Source organism: Sus scrofa, chromosome 8, assembly GCF_054392235.1.
Source record: "Sus scrofa isolate SSC_HxYL_T2T_F1_AM1 chromosome 8, Sscrofa_HxYL_maternal_Yorkshire_Landrace_v2.0, whole genome shotgun sequence".
In the NCBI taxonomy this organism is placed as follows: Eukaryota; Metazoa; Chordata; class Mammalia; order Artiodactyla; family Suidae; genus Sus; species Sus scrofa.
Genome location: NC_139390.1, coordinates 119,025,340 through 119,051,719, shown reverse-complemented (window position 1 = coordinate 119,051,719; position 26,380 = coordinate 119,025,340). Strand labels below are relative to the sequence as shown.

General features: G+C 43.4%; 1 protein-coding gene across 7 annotated transcripts in view; it reads left to right on the top strand.

The window, feature by feature from the left end:
• Nucleotides 1–26,380, top strand: part of MCUB (mitochondrial calcium uniporter dominant negative subunit beta) — a 120,388-nt gene that overhangs the window by 80,296 nt on the left and 13,712 nt on the right. For 6 of the 7 annotated variants that reach the window (XR_014813194.1, XR_014813192.1, XR_014813193.1 and 3 more), the window contains exons 2-4: nucleotides 15,087–15,162; nucleotides 15,943–16,113; nucleotides 20,799–20,903. Coding sequence is in view for 3 of the 7 variants with exons in the window: in XM_084973190.1 (XP_084829316.1) it covers nucleotides 15,087–15,162; nucleotides 15,943–16,113; nucleotides 20,799–20,903 (352 nt within the window). In the remaining 4 variants the exon portion in view is untranslated. Of the gene's footprint in view, nucleotides 1–15,086; nucleotides 15,163–15,942; nucleotides 16,114–20,798; nucleotides 25,289–25,345; nucleotides 26,011–26,380 lie in introns of those variants that run through there. The other variant, XR_014813195.1, reaches the window with a different exon arrangement.

The window sequence follows — 26,380 nt, the reverse complement described above, 5'->3', positions numbered from 1 at the left end:
GAAGGAATAAGAATGCGGAAGAAATGTTAAAAGAAATGGGTAAAATATAGCATAAAAAAATAAAAATCATTTTAAACCATAGTTTACCACCCACCATGGAGTTCTGTGGAATGTGTGAAGCAAGCAGATAAACCCCTTGGTTGCATAATTGTTTTGCTTTGAAGCGTCTCCTTGGGTTCATCAGTTTTCTGCCCTGCGGTGCATTATGATTTTTTTGTAGAACCTCACACTGAGTTCCAAGCTTTCATAATTTCTCTTTGCTTCCCTGGACAAAAACAAAAATCAAACTGCTATATAGCACCTCTCTTTTGATGAACTCTTCCGACTTGTCTCTAGATCTGTGTTTTAAGTCTGCCTAATAAAAATTGCATTTTGCGCACACACTAGCCAGTTTGCTTAATTAATACTCGAGTCTCTTTCAGGTACAACCTGAATCATCACTGTTAGTATAAATTTTTCGTTTTGATCTGGGCACACCAAGAAGAGTCGTTAATACACAACATGATTGAGGCAGAATAGAAACAGGAGTGAAGTGCCCTTGGCTGGTAGCCAGCAATAACTTTCATCTATTGACTATAGTGTCTCTTCCAGGCCACATTTTAATCCCTTTGAAGCACTTGGAATTTTTTTTTTTTTTCTATTTTAGCTGCACCCACCGCATATGGAATTTTCCAGGCCAGGATCAAATCCCAGCCACAGCTGCGGCAACACCGGATCCTTAACCTGCTGTGCCACAATGGGAACTCCAGCACTTGGTGTTTTAAGACCTTCATCCTCTAGCCTGACCTCAGCAGGACCCCTGAAATTATATTCTGTCTAAAGCCACACAGCTAATAAATGAACACAGTGTCATGCTCACTTATTAGCTGTGTGACTTTAGACAGATTACTTAATCTCCCTGTGGTCCAGGATCCTGATAATTAAAATGCAGAGGATAATCTGCACATGGATGTTTATAGCAGCTTTATTCATAATAGCCAAACTTGGAAATGTTCAAGTAAGTTAGTCAATAGATAAATTGTGGTGCATCCAGACGAAGGAATATTATTCAACAGTAAAAACAAGTGAGCAAGGGGGTTCCTGTTGTGGCTCCGCCTAGTATCCGTGAAGGCATGTGTTTGATCCCTGGCCTCCCTCAGTGGGTTAAGGATCTGGTGTTGCCATGAGCCGTGTGGTGTAGGTCTCAGACATAGATCTGGCATTGCTATGGCTGTGGTGGAGACTGGCAGCTGCAGCTCTGATTGGACCCCTATCCTGGGAACCTCCATATGGTGCAGGTGTAGCTCTAAAAAGACCAAAAAAAAAAAAAAAAAAGTGAGCAATGTAGACAATAATACTGTATTATAATCAGCAAACTTGCTAAGAGACTAGATCCTAACTATTCCCACCACAAAAAAGAAATGATAATTACGTGGCATGATAGAGGTGCTATCACTACAACGGCAGTCATATTACAATATACAAATGCATTATTACATCAACATGTTGTGCACCTTAAAATTACACAGTGTTATATGCCACGTATATTTCCATTTAAAAATTAAAAAGAGTAAAGAAATGAGCTATCAAGCCCTGAAAAGACATGGAACAATCTTAAATGTATATTACTAAGAGGAAGAGGTCAATCCAAAAAGGCTACATCCTATACGATTCCAATTACATGACAGTCTGGAAAAGGCATGACTATGGAGACAGTAAAAGGATCTGTGATGGGCAGGCGTTTGAGGGGAGAGAGGAATGAGGAAATAGAGGATTCTTAGAGCAGCAAAGCTGCTCCATATGATACCACAGTGGAGGATACAAGTCGTCCATGTGTTAAATCCTTTAGAATGTACCCCCCCCAGGAGTGAACCCTGATATAAACTATGAACTTGGGGTGATGATGGTGTATCAGTAGAGGTTCGTGGATTGTAGCAAATGTCCTCTCTTGCTGAATGTTGATATTGGGGGGAAAGCCAGAAAAAGATGAGAACTTTATACTCTGCTCAATTTTACTATTCTAAAACTGATCTAAAAAATGAAGTCTATATTTAAAAAAAAAAAAAAAGACAGGTGAGAAGCATGCTGGATTAGCCCCGCAGGCTCTCGTTACCACCCCACTTTTCCAGAGACTTCGTGTTATACCCACGCTGAGTTAATTTTCATAAGTGATCATACATTTGAATGGAAAAAAGATGGGATGTAATAATATGTAGTTTGTATGGTTGCTGTAAAGATTAAATAAGATCCATTTAGTTGTACAAAATGGGGGAGAAGAGCATTTTAATTTGTTTTGGTTTTTAGGGCCTAACGTGGCATATGGAAGTTCCCAGGCTAGGGGTTGAATTGGAGCTGCGGCTGCCAGCTTGTGGCACAGCCACGGCAGTGCATCTGTGACCTCCACCGTGCCTCAGGGCGATGCCGGATCCTTAACCCACTGAGGGAGGCCAGGGATCTCACCCTCATCCTCATGGTTACTGGTCATGTTCATTACCACTGAGCCACAATGTGAACTTCTGAGAGGAGCATCCTTGACAGAAAGCAACCCGAGTTAGGCCCCTGAGATAGGAAGAAACTTGTTATGTTCTAGGAATAAAGGGATGACCAGTAGGACCAGAGAAAGGAAGGCAAGGAAAGGGGGGGATGAGATGAGATTGGCGAGACGAGCAGTGTCTAAGTCAGGTAGCATCTCATTGGCTGTGATAAGCTTTTATATTGTTGAAGTGTGAAGGGGATCCATTGAAGAATCTTAAGCAGAGGAATGTGATGAAGCTATTCACATCTTAGGAAGATCACACTTGTTGGTCTGAGGAGGGTAGCATGGAGGCGAGCAAGGCTACGTAGAAGCAAAGAAACATGTTTGGAAACTGGTGCAGTAGATAATGGTGGCCTGGACCAGAGCGTTAACAGTAAGAATGGAGAGAAATGGAGTTCTCGTCGTGGCGCAGTGGTTAACGAATCCGACTAGGAACCATGAGGTTGCGGGTTCGATCCCTACCCTTGCTCGGTGGGTTAACGATCCGGTGTTGCCGTGAGCTGTGGTGTAGCTTGCAGACGCGGCTCGGATCCCGCGTTGCTGTGGCTCTGGCGTAGGCCGGTGGCTGCAGCTCCGATTTGACCCCTAGCCTGGGAACCTCCATATGCCGCAGGAGCAGCCCGAAGAAATAGCAAAAAGACAAAAAAAAAAAAAAAAAAAAAAAAAAAAGAATGGAGAGAAATGGATAAACTGTGTAGGTAGATGGATGGATTGATGGAATCGGTGGACTCAAGAATGACTCCTGGGTTTGACTTGAGCACCCAGGGAAAAGGTGGATCCCTTATTGCGGGAAAAGTTGGAACCAGAGGAAGGGGTCTCAGAAGGAAATTGAGAGTTTTGTTCTGGACGACTTCACATTCAGATGTACGTGATTGTGTAAGAGGGATGTTAGTCTAAGGACTTGGATGTCCTAGTCTGGTCCTCAAACGACGTCTGGCTACACAGCCGAGGGGCTGGAGATAGAAGCCTATTGGAAGTGTTTTTTTTTATCTGAGGTACAGTTGATGTCCAATATTATACAAGTTTCAGTCTGCAACATGGTGATTCACAATTTTAAAGGTTATACTCTGCTTATAGTTATGAAACATTGGCTATATTCCCCGTGTTGTGCAATATAGCCTTGTAGCTTATTTATTTGATAGGCAATAGTTGGTACCTCTTTGACAGGCTCTTAGCTCTGTCATGCCTCTCCCCGCCTCTGGTGGGAGTGTGTTTGAATGAATAGGAACATTGAACTTGTGCAGGGCTGTATGTCAATTAGATCTCAGTAAAACTGGAAGAGAAATTTTTTTTTTCTTTTTTCCTTTTCTAGGGCCGCTCCCGTGGCATATGGAGGTTCCCAGGCTAGGGGTCCAATCGGAGCTGTAGCCCCTAGCCTACACCACAGCAACGTGGGATCCGAGCCGCGTCTGCAACCTACACCACAGATCACGGCAACGCCGGGTCCTTAGCCCACTGAGCAAGGGCAGGGATCGATCCCGCAACCTCATAGTTCCTAGTTGGATTCGTTAACCACTGAACCATGATGAGAACTCTGAAAAATAATTTTTTAAAGAGTAAATGGGGGTTGAGGATGAACCTGTGTAGACAGAGTGAAAAGTTTGGCTAAGGAGAACATATGAATGGGCCAGTTGCTGGAGGAAGGTGTAGTTAATGGAAGGTTGGGACTTTTTAAAGATGAGAGAGACCAGAGCATTTTTGCTGATGTGTTGAACCTGTAGAGTGTGAGCAATAGTGATGAAGAGGGAGTTGGGATTCTGAGAAGGCTTGGCGATGCATAAGATGGAGCGCAGCTAAGAGGGACTGGCCTTTGCAAAGGAAGGTCACTTGATCGCAGTAGGAGGGAGGAAAGCCATGGTGAGTACAGGGGGCGTTCTATAGGTTTTATGGTGGGAGGATGAGAGAGCTGAGTAAGAGTGGGCCACGCAAGGTGGGTACGGTGGCAGGGGCTCTCCAGGCAGGGATGGGACTAAGTGCGAAGGCAAGGAAGCACGCCGAGTGTGCCATATTCAAGAAACCGCAATACCCTCTGCATGTCTGGTACAGGGGGCTGGGAGGGGCCGGTGCTCGTGATGACAGGGTGAGGCTGGGGACGCGGATAAGAATCAGCTCATGAAAACTTTCTTTGGAATTGTTTCTCTTGGCAATGGAGAACAAATAGCAGTTTTAAAATCTAGAAATAGTTTGACTTGATGTGACTTTAGAAGATTGGAACGGGTTAGTGGGAGAGGCCGGTTAGGCAGCTGTTGCAGGGGTCTGAGTGAGGTGGCGGGGATCTGACCTAGGGCAGTGGAGGTGGAGAAAGAGGGGAGAGGGTGGATTTGAGAGTGCCTGAAGAATTAGCACTAGTAGGCCCTCGTGACAGTGCAGGTGTAACTCCTAGTCTACCCGTTGATTTTATGGAGTATTAGTTGTTTAGGGTCACTCTCAGCGCTCTGGTTCTGATGACTGGTAATTAGTGGTGACTCCATCAAGGAAAAGATCAGACCCATGGAGGAACAAGAGAGAGCTCAGTTGAGGACGTACTGAGCTTGAGGTGCCCTGTGGGCTGTGTCCTGGCAAAGACGTCTGGTGAGCCTCCAGAGGGAAGCTGGTTGCTTCAAGGATGCCCAGCTGTGTCTGCTATTGTTTGATTCTGAACCTTATGAAGATTTGCTTGTTTTCCTGTTATCAGACTACCAATAATTTGGGGTTCTATTGAGTAAAACAACATGGGAAAAAAAAGTTCCCCAAAGGTTGATAATAATACATTATCAGGATCCTAAAACTATTACTACTTTATAGTAACAGATCCTATCATTCTGTAGTATAACCTAAAGCAAAAAATGCAAAGATTTATGTGCAAAAATGCTTTGAATCAGTTTCGTTGTAGTGGTGAAAACTAAGTACAATATACATAGGAGATAAACTAGAAGGTATACATCAGCATTAACTGTGATTCTAGATGACAGCATCATTGGCGACTTTTACTTTCTTCTTTTTGCGAGGCCGATAGATGCATTGTCTAAAATGAGCATTTATTCGTCTCTGATATGGAAAATAGTCATAGAAATAGTGTATAAAATAGAAATGTTCAACAATAGGCGAATAATAGATTCTGTTATTTCTGTAGGATAAGTGGCTATGGAGCTATTGAAATTATTTCATTTATGAAAAAAATGTTAACAGGGTAAGTCAATGCTTCTAAAACATTAATGAACAGCTCTCAACTCTGTGATTATATGGATGTATTTATTCATGGAAAAGCCGGCATTAAATAAGTCTGGGGTTGGTAGCGTTGGGGATGCTCATTGTCTCTATTTTCCAAGTTTCTCCAATGACTTTTACGACATTTCTTACCATCTTTTTTGTTTTCTGGCTTTTTGGGGCTTTTCTTTTTTTCTACCTTCCTTGAAAAAATTTCTTCTATTTTTTCTTTTCTACCTCTTCAGAAACTACAGATTGAATGGTTTCCTTTCAGTGTTTAACATACACATCCTCAATTATAACTTTCCTAGCAAGTCTTAGGTTTCTCCTTATTTTTGTGCTCCTCCTGAACATGGCAGGGATTTTCACATGGTCTAAGAATCCACTGAAGAGAGCATACCAAATCTTACTTAGTTCCACTCATTGTAACAGAAAAAATGGTTTAAATTTTCTTTCTTTCTTTTTTTTTTTTTTTTTTTTTGGCTTTCTAGGGCCACACTCTGTTTGTGGCATATGGAGGTTCCCAGACCAGGGGTCTAATCAGAACTGTAGCCACCGGCCTACGCCAGAGCCACAGCAACACGGGATCCGAGCTGCATCTGTAACCTACACCACAGCTCACGGCAACGCCAGATCCTTGACCCACTGAGCGAGGCCGGGGATCGAACCTGCAACCTCATGGTTCCTAGTCAGATTCGTTTCTGCCGTGCCACGAGGAAAACTCCTAAATTTTCTTCCAATAAGTAGTTTACGAACATATTTTACAGTTTGTGTTTTGGTTTTGTATTAGTGTCCTAGGGCTTCCATAGGATCCTCAGATTCAGTGTCTTAAATAACATTTATTTTTCTCACCAATCTAGAAGCCAGAAGTCCAAGGTCAACATGTAGGCAGGTTGACCTAATTACCTCTTTAAAATGCACTCGCATTCTGAGGTCCCCGGGTCAGGATGTCAGCATGTGGATCTGGTGGGGAGATGGGGACACAGCTCAGCCCATGATGTTCTCCTGCACCTGCTTCCATCTGGCTTTAGTTCCCTTCTTCCTGAAGAAGTTCCTTAGCAAAGATGTGTGTGTATGGTGGGGGGGCAGCTATGTTCTCTGTATGTCTTATGATCTCTTCTTTTCCTTCAACCTTAAATGATGTGTCCAGATGTAATATTTTAGGTTGATAGTGATTTTCCCTTAGCACCTTGACCATGTTCATACATTCATTTATCATATATGCATCGAGCCCCTGTATTGAGTTAGGTACCGCATTATTCTGAGTGCTGGGGAGTACGGGGAGCCTGCACTCTAGAGGGAGGAAATAAAGTAGCATCTGCACCCTGTGTGAACATTAAAAATTAAGTTTTCTTTTCTCCTGGATAAATATCAAGTTGTAGGATTGCTGGGTCACGTGAAGTGTGTGGTTAACTTTGTAAGAAATGCTGACGGTTTTCCAGAATGTTTGTACCGTTTTATATTCTCGCCAGCAATGTATGAAATTTCTTTTTGTTTGTTTGTTTGTTATGGCTGCACCCACAACGTATGCAAGTTCTCAGGCCAGGGATTCAAACTGAGCTGTGGCATAGCTGCAACCTATGCCACAGCTGCAGTGCCAGATCCTTTAATCCACTGCGCCAGCTTGGGGATTGAACGTGTGCCTCTGAAGAGACCCAAGCCATTGCAGTCAGATTCTTAACCCACTGCGCCACAGTGGGAACTTTTTTTAAGTGGTAATTGCTTTTTAAAGTTTCTATAGTTTCTATATTGTACCTGGGTGAAAAATTCACTAGCTTTCTCTTCTGTTGACTTTATCTAGTCTAGAATTTATGTAGTCCATTCAATTAAGCTGGGGTTTTTTTTACATGTAAATACATTTTTCCATTTCTAGAAATCCTAATTAGTTAATCATAGTTACTGTTTGTTTTATTTCTATCAGGTTAGGATCATAATTTCTTGTTGATTTTTCTGGAAGCCAATTCTCTTTTTTATCTCTTTGAAGACTAAATAGAATTTGGTTAAAGTCAGTTTCAGATGACTCTCTTATTTTTATTTTCCCCAGATGGAATTAATCTTCCAAACAAATTTCTTGGTTCCTTCTTACCATTTAATTTCTCATATATGAAAATTCTGGATTACAAACTCTTAAGTAGGAATTTATTTTTCATTCTGTACTCACCTGTTTCTGGCCAATAATTTTATATTGCCCCTGACTGGACTTTTGTGGCCAGAGCCCAGAATTGGTGCTTAAATTGCCATCCTAAGATCCCTGTCCTGGGATGTTGCAGTGACACTGGACATATCGCACATTAAGTCATCACATCATTGGAAAGTTTGGCTTGAGCTTGTCATGGGCTACTTTTAGTTTCTCCTACCACAAAAGAGTCAAAATTAAAGTCACTTGTTCTGTTCTGGACTATTGAAAGATAATTTGGGGGGAGTTCCCTTGTGGTGCAGCAGATTAAGGATCTCGCATCACTACAGCAGCCCAGATTTACTCCCTGGCCTGGGAACTTCCACATGCTGCAGGCACAGCAAAGTAATAATAATAATTTGGGGGGAAAGGTAAAAATACAACTTTCATACAATTATAAGAATGAGCATGCACTACTCTTATGATACGAAGGAACCAGGCAGATGTTAAATCCAGTTGAAGAAAAAATCAAAACAGCACAAATTTATATGGAGAAAAGAATGTTAAGATGAATTGCAAATAGAGATAAAACTGGTGTTTGGGGTGGGGGAGTCAATTAGATCACTACTGGACTGGACAAAATTTATGTACCTACTAATTATTTGTAGTTTACAAATAGTCCCAAAATGACTTCAAACCAGTGAACAAGGTAGAATATGATAACTTGAAAAAGTATGCTGTAAGGGAGTCCTCTTAATGGCTCAGCAGTTAACGAACCCAACTAGGATCCATGAGGATGTGGGTTTGATCCCTGGCCTCGCTCAGTGGGTTAAGGATCCGGCATTGCTGTGAGCTGTGTTGTAGGTCACAGATGTGGCTCAGAGCCTGAGTTGCTGTGGTTGTGGTGTAGGCCAGCAGCTGTAGCTCTGATCTATGGAACTCCCATATGCCTCGGGTGCAGCCCTTAAAAAGTGTGCTGTAGACAATGCATCATTTTTCATTGAAACGCTTTTTCTGCAGGACCCAGACCATAGCTGACTCTCCATTGAACTTGAGCCTTGACTATCACATTATTGCTCTCTTGTTTTTGGTATAGGGAGATACATAGGTTGTTTTTCAATATGGAGCAAAGGGATGCCTCAGGTGTTAACTTATACCTTTTTTTTTTTTAGTCTTTTTGCCATTTCTAGGGCTGCTCCCACGGCATATGGAGGTTCCCAGGCTAGGGGTCGAATCGGAGCTATAGCCGCCCGCCTATGCCAGAGCCACAGCAACATGGGATCTGAGCCGCGTCTGCGACCTACACCACAGCTCATGGCAACGCCGGATCCTTAGCCCACTGAGCAAGGGCAGGGATCAAACCCGCAACCTCATAGTTCTTAGTTGGATTCGTTAACCAATGAGCCATGACGGGAAGTTCTAACTTACACCATCTTGAATGGAAATTACATTTCTGTTTTATAATCATAAAGATATATAATCTAAATATGACAAAACTCTAGATGCAGTCTGATCTTGTTAATTGACCCTGACATGTGGTCATTATATATCTCTTTTTTACCAACACCCGCCTCCCTTTAACTTTGAAGCTCAAACAGCTCTTCCCAGTATTAATGGCATTTCCCTTCTTCTGACTCATTTCCCTGAACCGTCCTCTGCCTGTCAAAGGTCATGGCAGCTGATATATCTTCAAGCCGGGATTCCAACCAGGCTGGTTCTTTTTTTTTTTTTAAACAGCCACACCCATAGCATATGTTAGTTCCCTGGCGAGGGCTTGAAACAGAGCTGCAGCTGCAGCCTACACCACAGCCATGGCAACGCCTGATCCAAGCCGCATCTGCAACCTGTGCCATGGCTTACAAACAGCAACTCTGGATCCTTAACCCACTGAGCCAGTCCAGGGAGTGAACCTGCATCCTCACAGAGACAACGTCGGGTCCTTAACCCACTGAGTCACAATGGGAACCTGGTTCTGAGGGCAAAGCCCATACTCTTCCCACTCGGCCATCAGGACCCTGCAGGAAGCCTTGGAGAAGAAATGGCATTTGAGCTGGGCCTGGACAGAATGACAGGGTTTGTTGGGCAGACGTGGATACAGAAGGCGCTTAAGTAAGTTGATGACCGAGGCACAGCTCACTGGTCTGGGGCGCGAGTTCCTGCTGTGAGAGTAAGGGATGGCGCCGTAGAGGGGAGGTGGCCAGCTCTGCACCTGCAGGGCTCATGGACTGCACCTTACACTTGCTCGACACAGTTTTGTTTAATCTTCACATCAGCTCCACAAGATAGATGTCGTTATCCCCACCTAACCCTTGAGAGAACAAAATCCCAGTCCTCTGACTTGACTTAGCTGTGGTCTCCCACCAGTAAGTGGCTGAATTGAGTTTAGACGTCCAGTCTTTTCAGCTCTGGGGTCACTGTTCTTTCTGCTTTATATAAGAGCTGGTGATGTCTTAGGGGTTTTTAAGCAGGGTGTGAAGTGGTTAGAATTGCATTTAGGAAAAATATGTGATAAAAGAGAAGCCCGAGTCATCCTGTGACCTGATACTGAGGATCGTTTGACGGCAGTAACCCTTGTCCCAGCACTCAAATTGGGAATTCAAAATGATTGTATGCAGAAATTTGTTTATTTTTTTTGCTTTTTAGGCTGCACCCACAGCGTATGGAGGTTCCCAGGCTAGGAATCGAATCGGAACTGCAGCTGCTGGCCTACGCCACATCCACAGCAACGCAGAATTCAAGCCACATCTGCAACCTACACCACAGCTCACAGCAACGCCAGATTATTAACCCACTGAGCAAGTCCAGGGATTGGACCTGCATCCTAATGGATGCTAGTCAGATTCATTAACCACTGAGCCACGATGAGAACTCCCTATGCAGAAATTTAGAATAGTGTCCTGAAGGCTGTGTATGATTTACTAGAACTTAGCTACTCAAAAGTGTGGTCTTTGCACCTAAAACTTCAGTGTAATGCTCGGGCTTATTAAAAATGCAAAGTCTCACACTGCTATCTCAGACTTACTGGATGGAAAATCTCTGGGAGTAGAATCCAGGAATCTGGATTTTTAGCAAGCCCTGTCCATTTAGCAGTAGACCTTATTATAATATCCATGTGATCTTTAGGCATGCAAAAACTTAAGAAAACTCTGATATTTTTCTCAGGCCACTCTGCCTTCTTGCAACATTTCCTCATTGTCACGTGGTTGCCTCTAAAATGACGTGGATAGTACAGAAACTTCATCAGCACATTAAATGATAAGTACTTTATGAGCAGGAATTATCATCATTGGCTTCGAGGAACCTGACTTATAAACAGTCTTTAGCAATATATAGACGCTAGCATAAAACTTAACTCCCATGTAAAGGTGATTATATATATAGAAAAGTCTGGAAGGATAAACACCAAGCCACTGTTGAAGAAAAACTATTTGTAACACTTGTTCAGGAATGTAATGCTACAGTGGGAATTTGCAGGAGGGGAGAAAAGTTGGGCTCATCTCTGAATATGACGGGGGTAAGTGGAGATTTATATTCAAGGAGCAGAGTTGCTGGAGAGACACAAGGGGGTGGTGGTGTCAGCGGATGGGAAATGACCAAGAGAACAGGATACTTCTTTGCTAAACTGACCCAGCAGGATTCTTATTGGAGGCAGACCAGGGTGATCAGATAAAACCTGGGGAATGGGGAGGATGAGGAATTTGATCAGATTTTGAGAGCAGGAGGTTCTAGCTAAGCTTCCTAGACAACATTCTCGCTAAAATGGGGCTCCTGGAGCATATGCACGAGGACAGGGCTTAGTCAGGCTTAGAGGACCCCAACTAAAGTTTGGTGGAGGAGAGAGTCTTTGTCACCACGACTGTGATTCTCTCTGGGGAAAGTTGTGGAATTGTGGAGAAGTAAAGAGAGGGGCTTTAACTTTTACCCCCTACAGTGTTATATTACAGTTTTACACATTGAGAATCATTTATTTTACTTTCATTTTTATTTTTTTGTCTTTTGTCCTTTTAGGGCCACCCCCACAGCATAGGGAGGTCCCCAGGTACGGGGTCTAATCGGAGCTGTTGCTGCCGGCCTACGCCACAGCCACAGCAACACCGGATCCAAACTGCGTCTGCGACCCACACCACAGCTCATGGCAACGCTGGATCCTTAAACACTGAGCGAGGCCAGGGATCGAACCCGCAACCTCATGGTTCCTAGTTGGATTCATTTCTGCTGCACCACGACGGAAACTCCACCTTGAGAACCATTTATATCATTACATACTTTTTTCTTATGGCTGTACCCGCAGCATATGGAAGTTCCTGGGCCAGGGATGAATCCATGCTGCAGCTGCAACCTATGCTGCAGCTACAGCAATACGGATCCTCTAACTCACTATGTCAGACAGGGGATTGAACCTACACCTCTGTAGCAACCAGAGCCTCTGTAGTCGGATTCTTAACCCAGTGTGCCACAGCGGGAACTCTCATTACATACTTTTTTTTTTTTGGTCTTTTTGTCTTTTTGCCATTTCCTGGGCTGCTCCCTCGGCATGTGGAAGTTCCTAGGCTCGGGGTCAAATTGGAGCTGTAGCCACTGGCCTACGCCAGAGCCACAGCAATGTGGGATCCAAGCCGCATCTGCAACCTACACCACAGCTCACGGCAACGCCGGATCTTAACCCACTGAGCAAGGCCAGGGATCGAACCCGCAACCTCATGGTTCCTACTTGGATTCGTTAACCACTGAGCCACGATGGGAACTCCTCTCATTACATACTTTTAAAGAAGTATTTTGGTAGAGAATTAATTCTCACATGCTTTCATGTGGATACATTTTTCTTAGTTTCATGGAATTTAACTCAGAGCAATGAAAGCAGCTCTTTTGCCCCTTTTCTGTTTGCCCAACTCTGTTCCCCTCTAACCTTAAAAGAACCTAATTATAGGAATGAGATCTCTAGGCAGCTTAACCTGACTGCTAAGTTTGGCTCTTCTGAATGTACATCATGCTTTGCCTAACCTGTTGATTCTTTGCCTAGATGACAAGAAGTAAGAATGAAGAATTAAGCAGTTAAAGGAGTTCCCATTGTGTGCAGTGGAAACGAATCCAGCTAGTAACCATGAGGTTGCAGGTTCAATCCCTGGCCTCGCTCAGTGGGCTACGGATCTGGCGCTGCTGTGAGCTCTGGTATAGGTCACAGACGCAGCTGGGATCCTGTGTTGCTGTGGTGTAGGTCAATGGCTGTAGCTCTGATTTGACCCCTAGCCTGGGAACCTCTATATGCCATGAGTGTGGCCCTAAAAGGCAAAAAAAGAAAAAGAATTAAGCAGTCAAAAAAAATGACTAACGCTCTCTACCCCAAGCAGCCCCCTTGGCAATCCTGCAGGCAGATCAGGCAGGTAAGAAAACATCTGCGGTGAGTCAGTCTGTCTGCAAAAAATGGAGAAGGATGCAGAATCCAGCCTTCTGCCTTGATTCACTGAAATTCTTCCCCCTCCTTCCCCTTTGAAAGCGGCCATGGCTGAGCAGAGTCTTTGGAGTTGGTCTTAGGCCATGAGTCCACTTTCTCCCTAGATTGCTGGCTTTTCTGATTAAAATAGCCTTCTTTTTTTGCACACTTGCCTCTCAAATTAATTGGCTTTTGAGTGACAAGTAGCTGAACCTGGGTTTGGTAACAAACAGTAATACACAGTATTGTTAATAGGCATTATCAAAATTTGGAGAACTTCTGCATATACGCATTCATTGAGAGTTGCATCTATTTTAAGGAACAATCAGCTTTTTTTCCCCCTTATCTTAGTATGAGTTACATTTTTAGAAATAAAATTCAAATAACCAGAAGTTCCCATGGTGACTCAGTGGTTAACAAATCCAACTAGGAACCATGAGGTTGTGGGTTCGATTCCTGGCCTCTCTCAGTGCGTTAAGGATCTGGCATTGCCGTGAGCTCTGGTGTGGGTCAAAGACGTGGCTTGGATCTGGTGTTGCTGTGGTGTAGGCTGGAGGCTACAGCTCCGATTCGACCCCCAGCCTGGGAACCTCCATATGCCGTGGTTGCAGCCCTAGAAAAGACAAAATAAATGAATAAAATAAAATTCAAATAACTAACCTTATATTAATGTGATAAGTTATATTTTGTTGAAACTAATTGCCTCTATTGTGTTTAATACCAGAAATATGTATTTGAATGTTTTGTTTCACTTATTGATGAGATTGTTGTGATCCTGAGCACATTGGAACATCATTTGAGTCAGTGTCTTTGTTTCATTTCTCATAGCACACACATTTTTTTTTTTTCCCTTTCTAGGGCTGCACCTGCAGCGCATGGAAGTTCCTGGGCAAGGGCTCAAATAGGAGCTTCAGCTGCAATCTACGCTTATAGCAACACCAGATCCCAGCTGCATCTGAGACCTACACACAGCTTGTGGCAATGCAGGATCCTTAAGCCACTGATCGAGGCCAGGGATAGAACCCACATCATCATAAAGACAATGTCAGGTCCTTCACCTGCTGAGCCACAAAGGGAACTCCAGTCAACACATTTTTAACTAATGATTTATTTAATAGCACACCTGTATTTAAATGAAAACTTGAGAAATAGAACTTATGAAAGACTCTTTGCATAATTTATTGGCAAGGTCATTGTTATTAAAGAGGGTTACTGAACTGTGGGGTGATGGCATTAAAAAAACTGGATCAGTGTGAAAGAGCTACTGTGTTGTGACTGTGGTAGGAGTGCCTCTGGCACACGTTCTGAGTTCCAGATGCTTCTGAACCCTTCACTGCCCTTTCTTTCTGTGACCACAGCATCTTTACCAGGCACTGTGGTGTCACTCGGCCTTCCTAAAGCACCAGTACAATTGTAAATACAAATGCCAATACAAACCCTAAAAATCAATGAATGTCCCATCTGAACAACTCTTCCGTTGTTCTGGACCCAGCAGTACTGTCCAGTAGAACTTTCCATGGTGATGGAAGTGTTCTATTTCTATTCTGTCCAATACAATAGCTTCTAGGTCCCGAGCTATAGAGCTGTTGAAATGTGGCCAAGGTGACCGACTGTGAGAAACTTAATTTTTAGTGTTAATTTTAATGTAACTTGTAGCTAAGTGGCCACCACATGGGACACACAGTCAGAAGGTTTAGTTAAGCTTCTCTAAGGGCATACCTGGGTATGTATGGCATGCTGAAGCTTTGATCATGCTTATCATATAACGTTAAAAGAATCTTCTGGTAAAGACACATATTTCAGCTTTCCTACTTTAACAAAAAAATCCTTTCTTTCAGGTTTTGTGTGTGAAACTGTATGGACATCTGAAATACTATCAGTCAAATTTTTATAGTACAGTGGTGCCACCTGATGGTAAGCTTTCTTATCCCTTCTTTGATTCCCCAGGCTAACATATTTCCATTCTTCCAAATAAAGTGAGAAATGTGAGTTTTGAGCAAAACAGAGTTTTCTTGCATTGCCCCTGCCTCAGAGTTCAGTTTCCTTCCTTTTCTGCTCCCATAAGATCTCAGCTGTCTTTTGGCAGACTCCCACCCCAACAATCAAAGGAGCCATAGATGACTTAGAAGCGATTGCTGGGAGTTCCTGTCATCGTGCAGCGGAAATGAATCTGACTAGGAACCATGAGGTTGCAGTTTCGATCCCTGACCTTGCTCAGTGGGTTGAAGATCCAGCATTGCCATGAGCTGTGGTGTAGATTGCAGACGTGGCTCGGATCTGGTGTGGCTGTGGCTGTGGCTGTGGCATAGGCCAGTGGCTACAGATCCGATTAGACCCCTAGCCTGGGCATCTCTATATGCCTCAGGTGCAGCCCTACAAGGACAAAACATAGGAGAAAAAAAAAAAAAAAAAAGCAGCAGCAGTTTCTGCCCTCAGTATATTTTTACCTGGGAAGACGCTAAGCAGATAATTATAATAAAATGTGATACATGCTTAAAATGTTATGGAATGGTGGGGAATATGTAAACTAGTGTAGTGAAGGCACTCCAGGAACAATGCAAATTATTTTAGGAGTTCAGAGGGTTATGAATTCATATTTAGGCATTCTTTCTAGAATTTTTTTATTTTGAAGTTATTTTTTAGAGTAAATTTTATCCATTCCTATATTATCTTTTTTTTTTTTTTTCTTAACAGAAATCACAGTTAATTACAGGCATGGTCTTCCCTTGATTACGCTTACTTTGCCATCCAGAAAAGAGCGCTGTCAATTTGTAGTCAAACCATTGTTATCAACGGTTGGTTCCTTCCTTCAGGACCTGCAAAATGAAGATAAAGGTATCAAAACTGCTGCCATAGTCACACCAGGTATATATGTTTTTTTCAATTTTATATTTCTCTCTTCCTCTGAACCTTTGTTTTGGTCTTAAACTTTTTCTAGAAAATTGATTCTCTAATTCATTATATAATAAATGGTTGGCCTTTACTGAGGCTTTCATTTTTGAATATCAGTAATATAAAAAAAATTAACTCTATTGAATAAAAAATAGAATAAATGCATATTTCAGTTACTTCTTTCATAAACTTAGCCCCTAAATTTTGCCGCAAGAAAATTTTAATGACAGTCATTAGCATCTAATTTTCAGTAAGAAATTTGAATAATTAGAAAACGAAATGCAGATTCAGTGATTAAAATAGTCAGTGAATAATTAAAATACACAAATAGTTCAGTAATCTTTGTTATAACGCAATTATGGTCTAGGGTGTTTTTTTGACAATTCTCAGGAAGAGAATGTATATATACATAGAATAAACTTAGTTATTATAGTATTACATGCTTAGAATAAACTTATTTAAAAGTTAATGATTACTGTTGCAGTTTTGAAAAGGAAATAAACCTTCTCCATAGAATAAACATAATTCTTAGAATTAAGAAGTTGGTACAGATGTTGAAAAAACAGAGATTAAAGAGTTTATTTACTCAACAAATATTTGTTGAGAACTTGACCAATGTCCACCTGAAGCAAAGAGACTGCCAGCTGTTTCTCCAGCAAAGATGGATTTATTGCAGATCAGCAGAGAATTGTTTCAGGGTCTGCAACCATGGGGAGCTACTTGCAGGGCAAGGAAAGAAGGTTGCTTTTATAGAGGGAAAGGAAGTGGGGAGGGCTGTAGTAAACAAAGGGACCCTGGCTTTTCATTGGCTGAGTCCATACCAGGAAAGGAGCTGTCTTCCTGTTGGACTCTGCTATCCTTCAGGATGTGAGAACTCCCCCTTCTGGTCTCCTGACTCTTATCGAGGTTTCTGTGTATTACTTTTTTTTAAAACTAACATGGTAGTGTTCTAAATGCTAGAGATAGAGCAAAGAACTACAGAGATAAAAACTCCTGTGCTAATAGAGCTTACATTTCCAGAGAAGAAGGAAACAAGGTAAAGAAATAAAATCTATAATAATATGTGAGGAGTTCTGGGGTGGCTCAGTGGTGATGAACCAGACTAGTATCCATGATGAATGCAGGTTTGATCCCTGGCCTCGCTCTGTGGGTTGAGGATCCAGCACTACCATGAGCTGTGGTGTGGGTCCCAGGTGTGGCTCAGATCCCAAGTTGCTGTGGCCGTGGCGTAGGCCGACAGCGGCAGCTCCCATGAGACCCCTAGCCTGGGAACTTCCATGTGCCTTGGGCACGGCCCTAAAAATAAATACCAAAGTGGAGATAATCATGTTAGATAACAGGTGTTACAGCGAGAAGTAAAGCTGAGTGACGGGGTTGGGGGGTGTGTGTTGGTGAGAAGTGCTCACTGAGGTCACCTCTGGGTGAAGAGGTGGGAGAAGATGCAGGTGGGAGAAGAGCTCCCCAGGCAGAGGGCCTGAGGTGGGAGCCAACTAAGGGAGGGAGCTGGGGCAAGGGGAGGGGCAAACAAGCAAAAGCCTTGCCATTTTTTGTTGTTGTTGTTGTTTTGTCTTTTTGCCATTTCTTGGGCCGCTCCCGCGCAGCATATGAAGGTTCCCAGGCTAGGGGTCCAATCGGAGCTGTAGCTGCCGGCCTATGCCAGAGCTACAGCAATGCGGGATCCGAGCCACGTCTCCGATCTACACCACAGCTCAGGGCAACGCCGGATCCTTAACCCACTGAGCAAGGCCAGGGATCGAACCCGCAACCTCATGGTTCCTAGTCAGATTCGTTAACCGCTGCACCACGACGGGAACTCCCAGCCTTGCCAGTTATTGTAAGGACTCTGGATTTAACCAGAAGGGGAGTTTCTTCCTGGTAAAACCAGGATCAGAGAATAAGGTTTTAGTCCTGTGGCCACAGTGACCTCCTACTTCATCCCTGACCAACGCCCCCGCCCCCACTGGTCCCAGGAACACTGATGGCCCTGCTCCCGCCCTCCTCAGAGCAGGCAGGTGCAATCCCAGGAGTCTGAAGAGCTCTGAGCACAGTGCTTGCCAGGAGCATGCACTCGCTCTGAGTTTAAGAAACGAATGAGGAGTTCCTGTCGTGGCTCCTCGGTGAATGAACCCGACTGGCATCCATGAGGATGTGGGTTCGATCTCTGGCCTCACTCAGTGGGTTAAGGATCCAACATTGCCGTGAGCTGTTGGATCCCACGTTGCTGTGGCTCTGGCATAGGCCGGTGGCTATAGTTCTGATTCAGCCCCTAGCCTGGGAGCCTCCAGGTACTGCGGGTGCGGCCCTAAAATAAAAAGAAATGAATAAAATTAGAGGTTAAAACAGGGATGTGTACCCTGCTTATTTCTAAAAAATGATTTGAGTAGCTTTGAAATGTAGATGAAAAGAAGAACACTAGAAATCTTAGAGTAAAAGGGCTTTTTGGACCGAGTGAAAACACTTCATTGGGGTTTGTATCAGTACTTGCCCAGGAATAGGTGAGAAATTCATCAGTGTATCATTAGCTCCTTAAAAGTATTTCACATCAACCTCTCGCTGTTCCTCTTATTAGAATAACAGATAATGTAGCACTTCAACTGAGAAATCATACCTAGTTGGTTTCTTTTTGTAGTAACATTTTAAGGAGCAGCTTTGAAGGCATTTAAATGTAAATTTTAAAATGACACTTGCAAAGTCGGATAAAACTTACTGGTGTATTGCTGATCTTTTTAAAAAGAGGCTCTGTGGGTGGAATGTGCCTGCTTTTAATTTGGGCTTGAAAAGAGTGTTCTAAGCTTGTCAGAGCTTTGCCCATTGTGTGGGCTGAATTATTTGGCAATTCCTGGGAAGATGATCTCACCCCAGCTGATGAACAGGAACCCAAACAGCTAAATTCTAGGAACAGACCCAGGTGCAAACTTGACTTGCTGCCTTCTAGAACAAAAGAGAGCCAGACCGGAGGCAGGCAACCAGGTTCTTCCCGATATTACCAGCAGGGTTAACTGTTGTCAAGCACATTAGTGTGGCTGAAATAGCTCTGATTGAGTGCAGCCAAGCAAATGCCAGCCTGGGCGAAAACACACATCCTTGATTTTACATCACGTACTTATATGTAGACGGTTCTGAAAGAATAACGAGAGAGAAACCCCAGCCAGCATCAGTTTTTTGCTTATTGTTCAGTGACACCTGGGTTACGTTAAAGCTCAAAAATAGAGCAGCAAAAACTAGGCTGTATAAGAAACTGTGCAGAGCACACTGACTTTGAAGTTTTCCTAGGTGCCTGCAGCCATACCACCCTGATCGTGCCCAATCTCGACTGAAATTTTCCCAGAGATTTTTTTTTTTTTCCTGAAATGGTCCTAGGATATTTGAAATTACTTTTAGAATCCCTCCTGCCTGTCTCCACCTCTATGAAATAAACCCCACAAATGCATATTTACTCCTTGGGTTTAATTGTGTTTGTGACTCTCCCTGCCACCCCTACCCCCTCTCAGTTTTGACTCTCCTCATCTTTCCTAAGCTACAAGGGGAGGGAGCCCTGTGTGGTGGTGGTTTGTGGTGTTGCTTGGCTCCTAAATTTTAACCAACACCCATCAGTCACCTCCGGTAATTAAAAATGAGAAGAGTTCCCGCCATGGCGCAGTGGGTTAAGAATCTGACTGTAGCAGCTCTGGTCGCTGCGGAGGTGCAGGTTCAATCCCTGACCCAGTGCAATGGTTAAAGGATCTAGGGTTGCTGCACCTGCAGCTCAGAGTCAGTCCCTGGCGGGAACTTCCATATGCTGCAAATGCAGCCATAACATTTAAATAAATAGGCATCTCCGTTGTGGCGCAGCGGAAACGAATCCGACTAGGAACCATGAGATTGCAGGTTTGATCCCTGGCCTTGCTCAGTGGGTTAAGGATCTGGCGTTGCCCTGAGCTGTGGTGTAGATCGCAGACACGGCTTGGATCTGGGGTGGCTGTGGTGTAGGCTGGCAGCTGTAGCTCCAATTAGACCCCTAGCCTGAGAACCTCCATATGCTGTGGGTGCAGCCCTAAAAAGTCAAAGACAAAATAATAATAATAAGTACGTAAATAAGAGAAAGGTGGGCTTTTAAAAATGTTGCTACCTGCATGCCTCCACGTACCAGTCAGGGGCAGGGGCTTGGCTGTAAGCAGCAGAAAGGGACTCTGGCTAAGCAGAGGAGTGTGTCACCAGGCGGTCCGATTGGAACGGACAGGAAGCCAGGCTCAGAGGAGGGCAGGAGCCTAAGAAGGACGAGAGTTAAGAGGTTAGCCTGGGAATGGCCTGATGGGCTTTGCTGCTGACACTCCCCTCCCCTGGCTGCCACCGGCACTGCTCCGGCCTTGCTGTGCAGTGTCCCCCTCTCCAAGGATCTTTGCATGACTGTCCGCAGACACAGTCTCACCAGGAACATCAGTCTGGATCCCAGCCCCGCCGCCAGAGAGGGAGCACCTGCCTGCTCTTGTTGGTCCAGTGTCATGGGCCGTAGAGAAACAAGGAGGGTTCCTCCCAGGGGGAACAGTACTGGGGACCCCCTCCCCAAAAGGCAAATGTCCACTACTGTACTGTGAAGACCAGGGTCGGTAAGTATTTTTCTACATGTTAGAAAATGGTTCTTACTCTACTAAAATAAGGACATATTTTTGCATTTTCAGATGGCAGTGAAGTGGCAGCTTCAACCTTAATGGAAACTTTGCTAATGAATGATTTTAAACTTGTTATTAATGAAATAACATATGAGGTACAGTGCTCCAAGGAAGGTAAGAAACACAGCTATGCAACTATCTTAACAGTTGCCTTTCCCTGTCTCCCCCCCGCCCCCCAGGGTGTAGACTTATCTCGAGAATCTTTTTAATTAACCCCATGACCAAGAAGGCTCTGGAGAACCATGTTCAAGCTTGTCTAGCAAGGATATAGATGATCGGTAGTCGTTGTCTCTCAGGGCTTTTAGTCTCACATGCTCTTTTTAGAATTTTAAGTCTTCATTTTAGGATCCTGACTGCTTAATCTGACGTTATTGGGTTAAGAAGTGGACCTGAAAATCTTGAACTCAAGTGTGTCCTATTGTACAGCTCTTAACTCTTTTTTTTTTTTTTTTTTTTTTTTTTTAAAGCCGACATGACTTTTTCAGTGCAGTTTTAGATTCACAGCAAGGTGGGGCAGATAATGCCGAGTTCCCACCTCCTCCCCCTTCTCCCACAGCCGTCCCCACTATCAGGCACCGGAGAGGGTCATTTGTTAGAGTCCATGAAGCTACATGACAGATCATCATCACTCAAAGTCCCTATTTTACTTCAGAGTTCACTCTTGGTGTCATACCTTTTATGGTTCTGGTGTTTTTTTTCCGGATTGATTGCTTTATTTTTATGGCCACCTCCGTGGCACACGGACGTTCCTGGGCCAAGCCACAGCTGCCACCTACACTGTACCCGCAGCAACGCCGGATCCTTTAACCCACTGGGTCGGGCTGAGGATTGCATCTGCACCTCCACAGCGACCCAAGTTACTGCAGTTGGGTTCCTAAACCACTGTGCCACCGCAGGAACCGCTGTTTTCTTTTGAATTAAAACATTTTTATTGAAGTATAGTTGATTTTCGGTGTTCTAGGTATACAGCAAAGTGATTCAGTCATACTTGTGTGTGTGTGTGTGTGTGAATGATTTCAGATGCTTGCTTGCCATCTGTATATCCTGTTTGGTGAGGTGTCTGTTCAGTTCTTTGGTCCATTTTGTAAGCAGGACGTTATACCCGTGTGTGTGTGTATGTATATATATATGAGAAGATATATTCTTTTTCAGATTCTTTTCTGTTACAGGTTATCCTAAGATATTGAATGTAGTTCCCTGTGCTTTAAAGTATGTCCTCGCTGTTTATCTACTTTATATGTAGTCGTATATATATATTTAATCCCAAATTCCTGATTCATCTCTCTCCCCCCGTTTTATGGTTTTTTTAATGGGTTTCGATAAGTGTGTAATGACATGTGTTCGCCGTTGTAGTTCCACTGCCCCCCAGAGGCCTCTCTTCTCTGCTGCTTCGTTTCTACCTGCCCCTTAACCTCTGGCAACAACCAGCCTTTTTACTTTCTCCCTAGTTTTGTGTTTGCGGAATGTTAAATATTGAAATCATAAATTATGTAGGTTTTTTCAGACTTCACTTCTTTTCGCTGAATTGTATGCATTCAAGTTTTTGTTTGGTTGGTTTTTTGCCTTTTTATGGCTGCAGGTGAGGCATATGGAAGTTCCCAGGCCAGGGGCTGAATCAGAGCTGCAGCTGCCAGCCTACACCACAGCAACATGGGATCCAATCTGCATCTGCGACCTGCACCACTGCTCATGGCAATGCCGGATCCCTGACCCGCTGAGCGAGGCCAGGGATCAAACCCGTATCCTATAGATCCTAGTTGGATTTGTTGCTGCTGCACCACGACAATAACTCCGTGCATTTAAGTTTTCTTCATGTCTCTTCATGGCTTGATAGTTCATTTCTTTTTAGTGTTGAATAATATTCTATTATCATGGATGTATCACTATTTATTTCTTCATTCACCTACTGAGGGATATCTTGGATGTTTCCAAGTTTTTACAATTATGAATAAAGTGGCTATAAACATCGGTGTGCAGGTTTTTGTGTGAACATAAGTTTTCAGTTCATTTGGGTAGATACCGAGGAGCATGATTGCTGGTACACAAAGTAAGGGCATGTTTAGTTGTGTAAGAAACCGGCAGACTTTCTTCCAAAGGAGGTGCGTCGTTTCGCATTCCCGTCCCCAGGGAATGAGGGCTCCTGTTGCTCCATATCTTTGCCAGCGTTTAGTGTCAGCGTCGTGGATTTGGGCTCTTCTAATGTGAAGTAGTAGCAGCTCATTGTTTCAATTTACACTTGTCTAATAACGTATGATTTCAAATGCTTGCTTGCCATCTGTATATTCCTGTTTGGTGAGGTGTCTGTTCTGTCCTTTTGTCCGTTTTGTAAGCAGGATGTTAATTTTCTTCTTGTTGGTTTTGGACTTCTTTGTATATTTTGGAATCACAATTCATTATCATATCTCTCTTTGCAAATATTTTCTCCAGCTCTGACTTGTTTTCTCATTTGGTTGGTATTGTCTTTTGCAGAGCAGAGGTTTTGCATTTTAATGAAGTCTAGCTTAACGATTTCTTCCACGGATCATGCTTTTGGTGTTATATCTAAGAGTCATCGCCGTACCCGAAGTCATCTAGAGTTTATCTTCTAGCAGTTTTCTAGTTCTGCATTTTATATTTAAGCCTACAATGCATTTTGAGTTAATTTTTGTGGAGGGTGTAAAGTCTGAGTCTAGATTCATTGTTGTGCATATGAATGTTCAGTTCTTACTAGCACAGTTTGTTGAAAACACTGTCTTTGCTCCACTCTGTGCCTTTGCTCCTGGATCAAAGATCAGTTGACCGCATTTATTTGGGTCTATTTCTGGGCTCTCGAATTTGCTCCATTGATCTCTCTGGCCTTTCACCAGAACCACAGCCTTGACACTGTAGTTTTAGAGTAAGCCTGGAAGCTGCACAGTGTCAGTTCTCTGCCTTTATTCTTCTTCAGTACTGAGTTGGCTGTTCTGAATCTTTGGATGCTGCATATAAATTTTAGAACCAAATTTGTTGATTTCCACAAAACATTGCTGAGCTCTTGCTTGAGACTGCATTGAATTTATAGATAAAGTTGGGAAGAACTGATGATAGCTGGATAATAATTGAGTCCTTCTATCCATCAGCAAGGAATATTTCTATTTATTTAGCTTTTCTTTGATATCTTTTATCAGAGTGTGGTAGTTTTTCTCACAGAGATCTCATACATTTTTTGTTAGATTTATGTCTAAGTTTTTCAATTTCTTTTGGTGCTAATGTATTTGCTGGTGTGTTTTTGATTTCAAATTCCACTTGTTCACTTCAAGGATATGATATAATTGACTTTTATATACTAACCTTGTATCTTGTCACCTTGTTATAATTGCTTATTACTTCCAGGAGTTTTTTGGTCCATTTTCAGATTTTCCACATAGACAATCATGTCATCTGTGGACAAAGACAATTTTATTTCTTCCTTCATAATCAACTTTTATTTTCTTAATGTATTAGCGAGGACTCGCAGTATGATTTTTCAGTGATGAGAGGAAATACTTTACCCTTTTCTTGGTCTTCGCAGGGAGGCGTCAGGTTTCTCACATTAAATATGATGGAGTTTTTTCTTTGTTTTTCAGTTTGGGAAACTTTTATTGACATCCTTAATCTCAGAGATTCTTTCTTAGCCCTGTACTACTACTAATGAGTCCATGGAAGGCATTTTTTATTCTGTTGTAGCAGCTTTTGATCTCTAGCATTTCATTTTGATTCTTTCATAGAAATTTCAATTCTCTGCTTACGTTACTTCTCTGTTCTTGCATCTTGTCTGCTTTGTTCAGTAGAGCCCTTGTCATATATTATAGTTATTACTTCAGATTACTCTATTATTCCAGTATTCCTGCTATATCCAGCTCTGGTCCTGATGCTTGCTTTGTCTGTTCAAACTGTGTTTTTACCTTTAGGTATGCCCTATAATTCTTTTTTTTTTTTTTCTTCTGTCTTTTGTATTTTTAGGGCTGCACCTGCAGCACATGGAGGTTCCCAGGCTGGGGGTCTCATCAGAGCTGTTGCTGCCAGCCTTCACTACAGCCACAGCAACGCCAGATCCAAGCCATAGGTGCGACCTACACCACAGCTCACGGCAACGCCGGATCCTTAACCCACTGAATGAGGCCAAGGATCGAACCCACAATCTCATGGTTCCTAGTCGGATGCGTTTCTCCTGCACCAAGACAGGAACTCCTGCCCTGTAATTCTTTGTTGAAAGCTGAACACTATATACTGGGTAAAGGGAGCCATGGCAAACAAGCCTTTAATGGTATGACTGTAAGGTGTGTGTGTGGGGGGGGATGTGTTCTCTAGTCCTATCATTAGGTCATTCTTTCATTCTTTCCTGAGCCTGTGCCCTGGACAGTGAACTCCATGTCTTTCTGAGGGTTAAAAATAAGGACGGCTAGAGGGTGCTAGAATTGGGTATTTCCCTTCCCGCAGATGAGTCAGATGCCTTTAAAATCCTCTGTAGGTAGGCGCTGGTAAAAATGATTTCTCGGAGGGCCGGCCTGATTAAGAACAAGATGCTCTGGTGTATTCGAGAGTGGCTGTTTCTCCAGCACAGGGTCTTCCTCTCTGACCTTCACCATGAGATCCTGGTAGAACTCCTGGGGGTACAGCTCCCGGAAGAGTGGGCATGCCCCCATAAAACTGGGGGCAACTGTAGTCTTTAACTCAGAGTTGTCTCCACCAAACCTGTAGTAACCGGTCAGTTACAGTTCCCTGGGATCCGTGAAGGATCCTGCTCTGCTATGTTGTGATTCTCTGGACTCGCCCATCCATCTCTCCAGTTTCGTGTGCAGCAGTTTGTCCTGTGATCTCAGTTTTCTCACAAATCCAAGAAGACTATTGATTTTCAGTTTGTTCAGCTTGGTCATTACTGGGACAGAATGAAGACTTCCAATTTCCTATAGACCCACCGAAGTGGAAGGATGAGAGAAATCCATCATCAAAAGAACCCCATGTTCGGGAGTTCCCGTTGTGACTCAGCAGCTTATGAACCTGACGAGTATCCATGAGGATGTGGGTTGGATTCCTGGCCTTGCTCAGTGGGTTAAGGATCCAGTGTTGCCACGAGCCGTAGGGTAGGTTGCGGACGTGGCTCAGATCCGGAGGTGCATTGGCTGTGGCGTAGGCCGGCAGCTGTAGCTCCAATTCGACCCCTAGGCTGGGAGCTCCCATATGCCACAGGTGTGACCCTAAAAACAAAAACAAAACCAAAAAAGCTCTCTGTGTTCAGAACTTGGAAATTGTGGCATTCTCACTGTGGCGCAACAGAATCAGCAGCATCTTAAAGGAATGCAGGACACAGGCTGGATTCCCCGCACAGCACAGTGGGTTAAGGATCCGGCCTTCCCAAAGCTGCAGCTTAGGTCACAACTAAGGCTCAGATCTGATCCCTGGCTCAGGAACTCCATATGCTGTGGGGCAGCCAAAAAAACTCGGAAATTGTGATTGCCTTTCTTGTCAATATGAACCTTCCTTGGGATCTACACCTGTTGAAAAGAACTTACACTTGAATTGCTTTTTGCATGTGTATTATCCTTTTGTTTACATGTTTGTACATGAGCTCCTTCCCCAGTGAATCCTAAAAT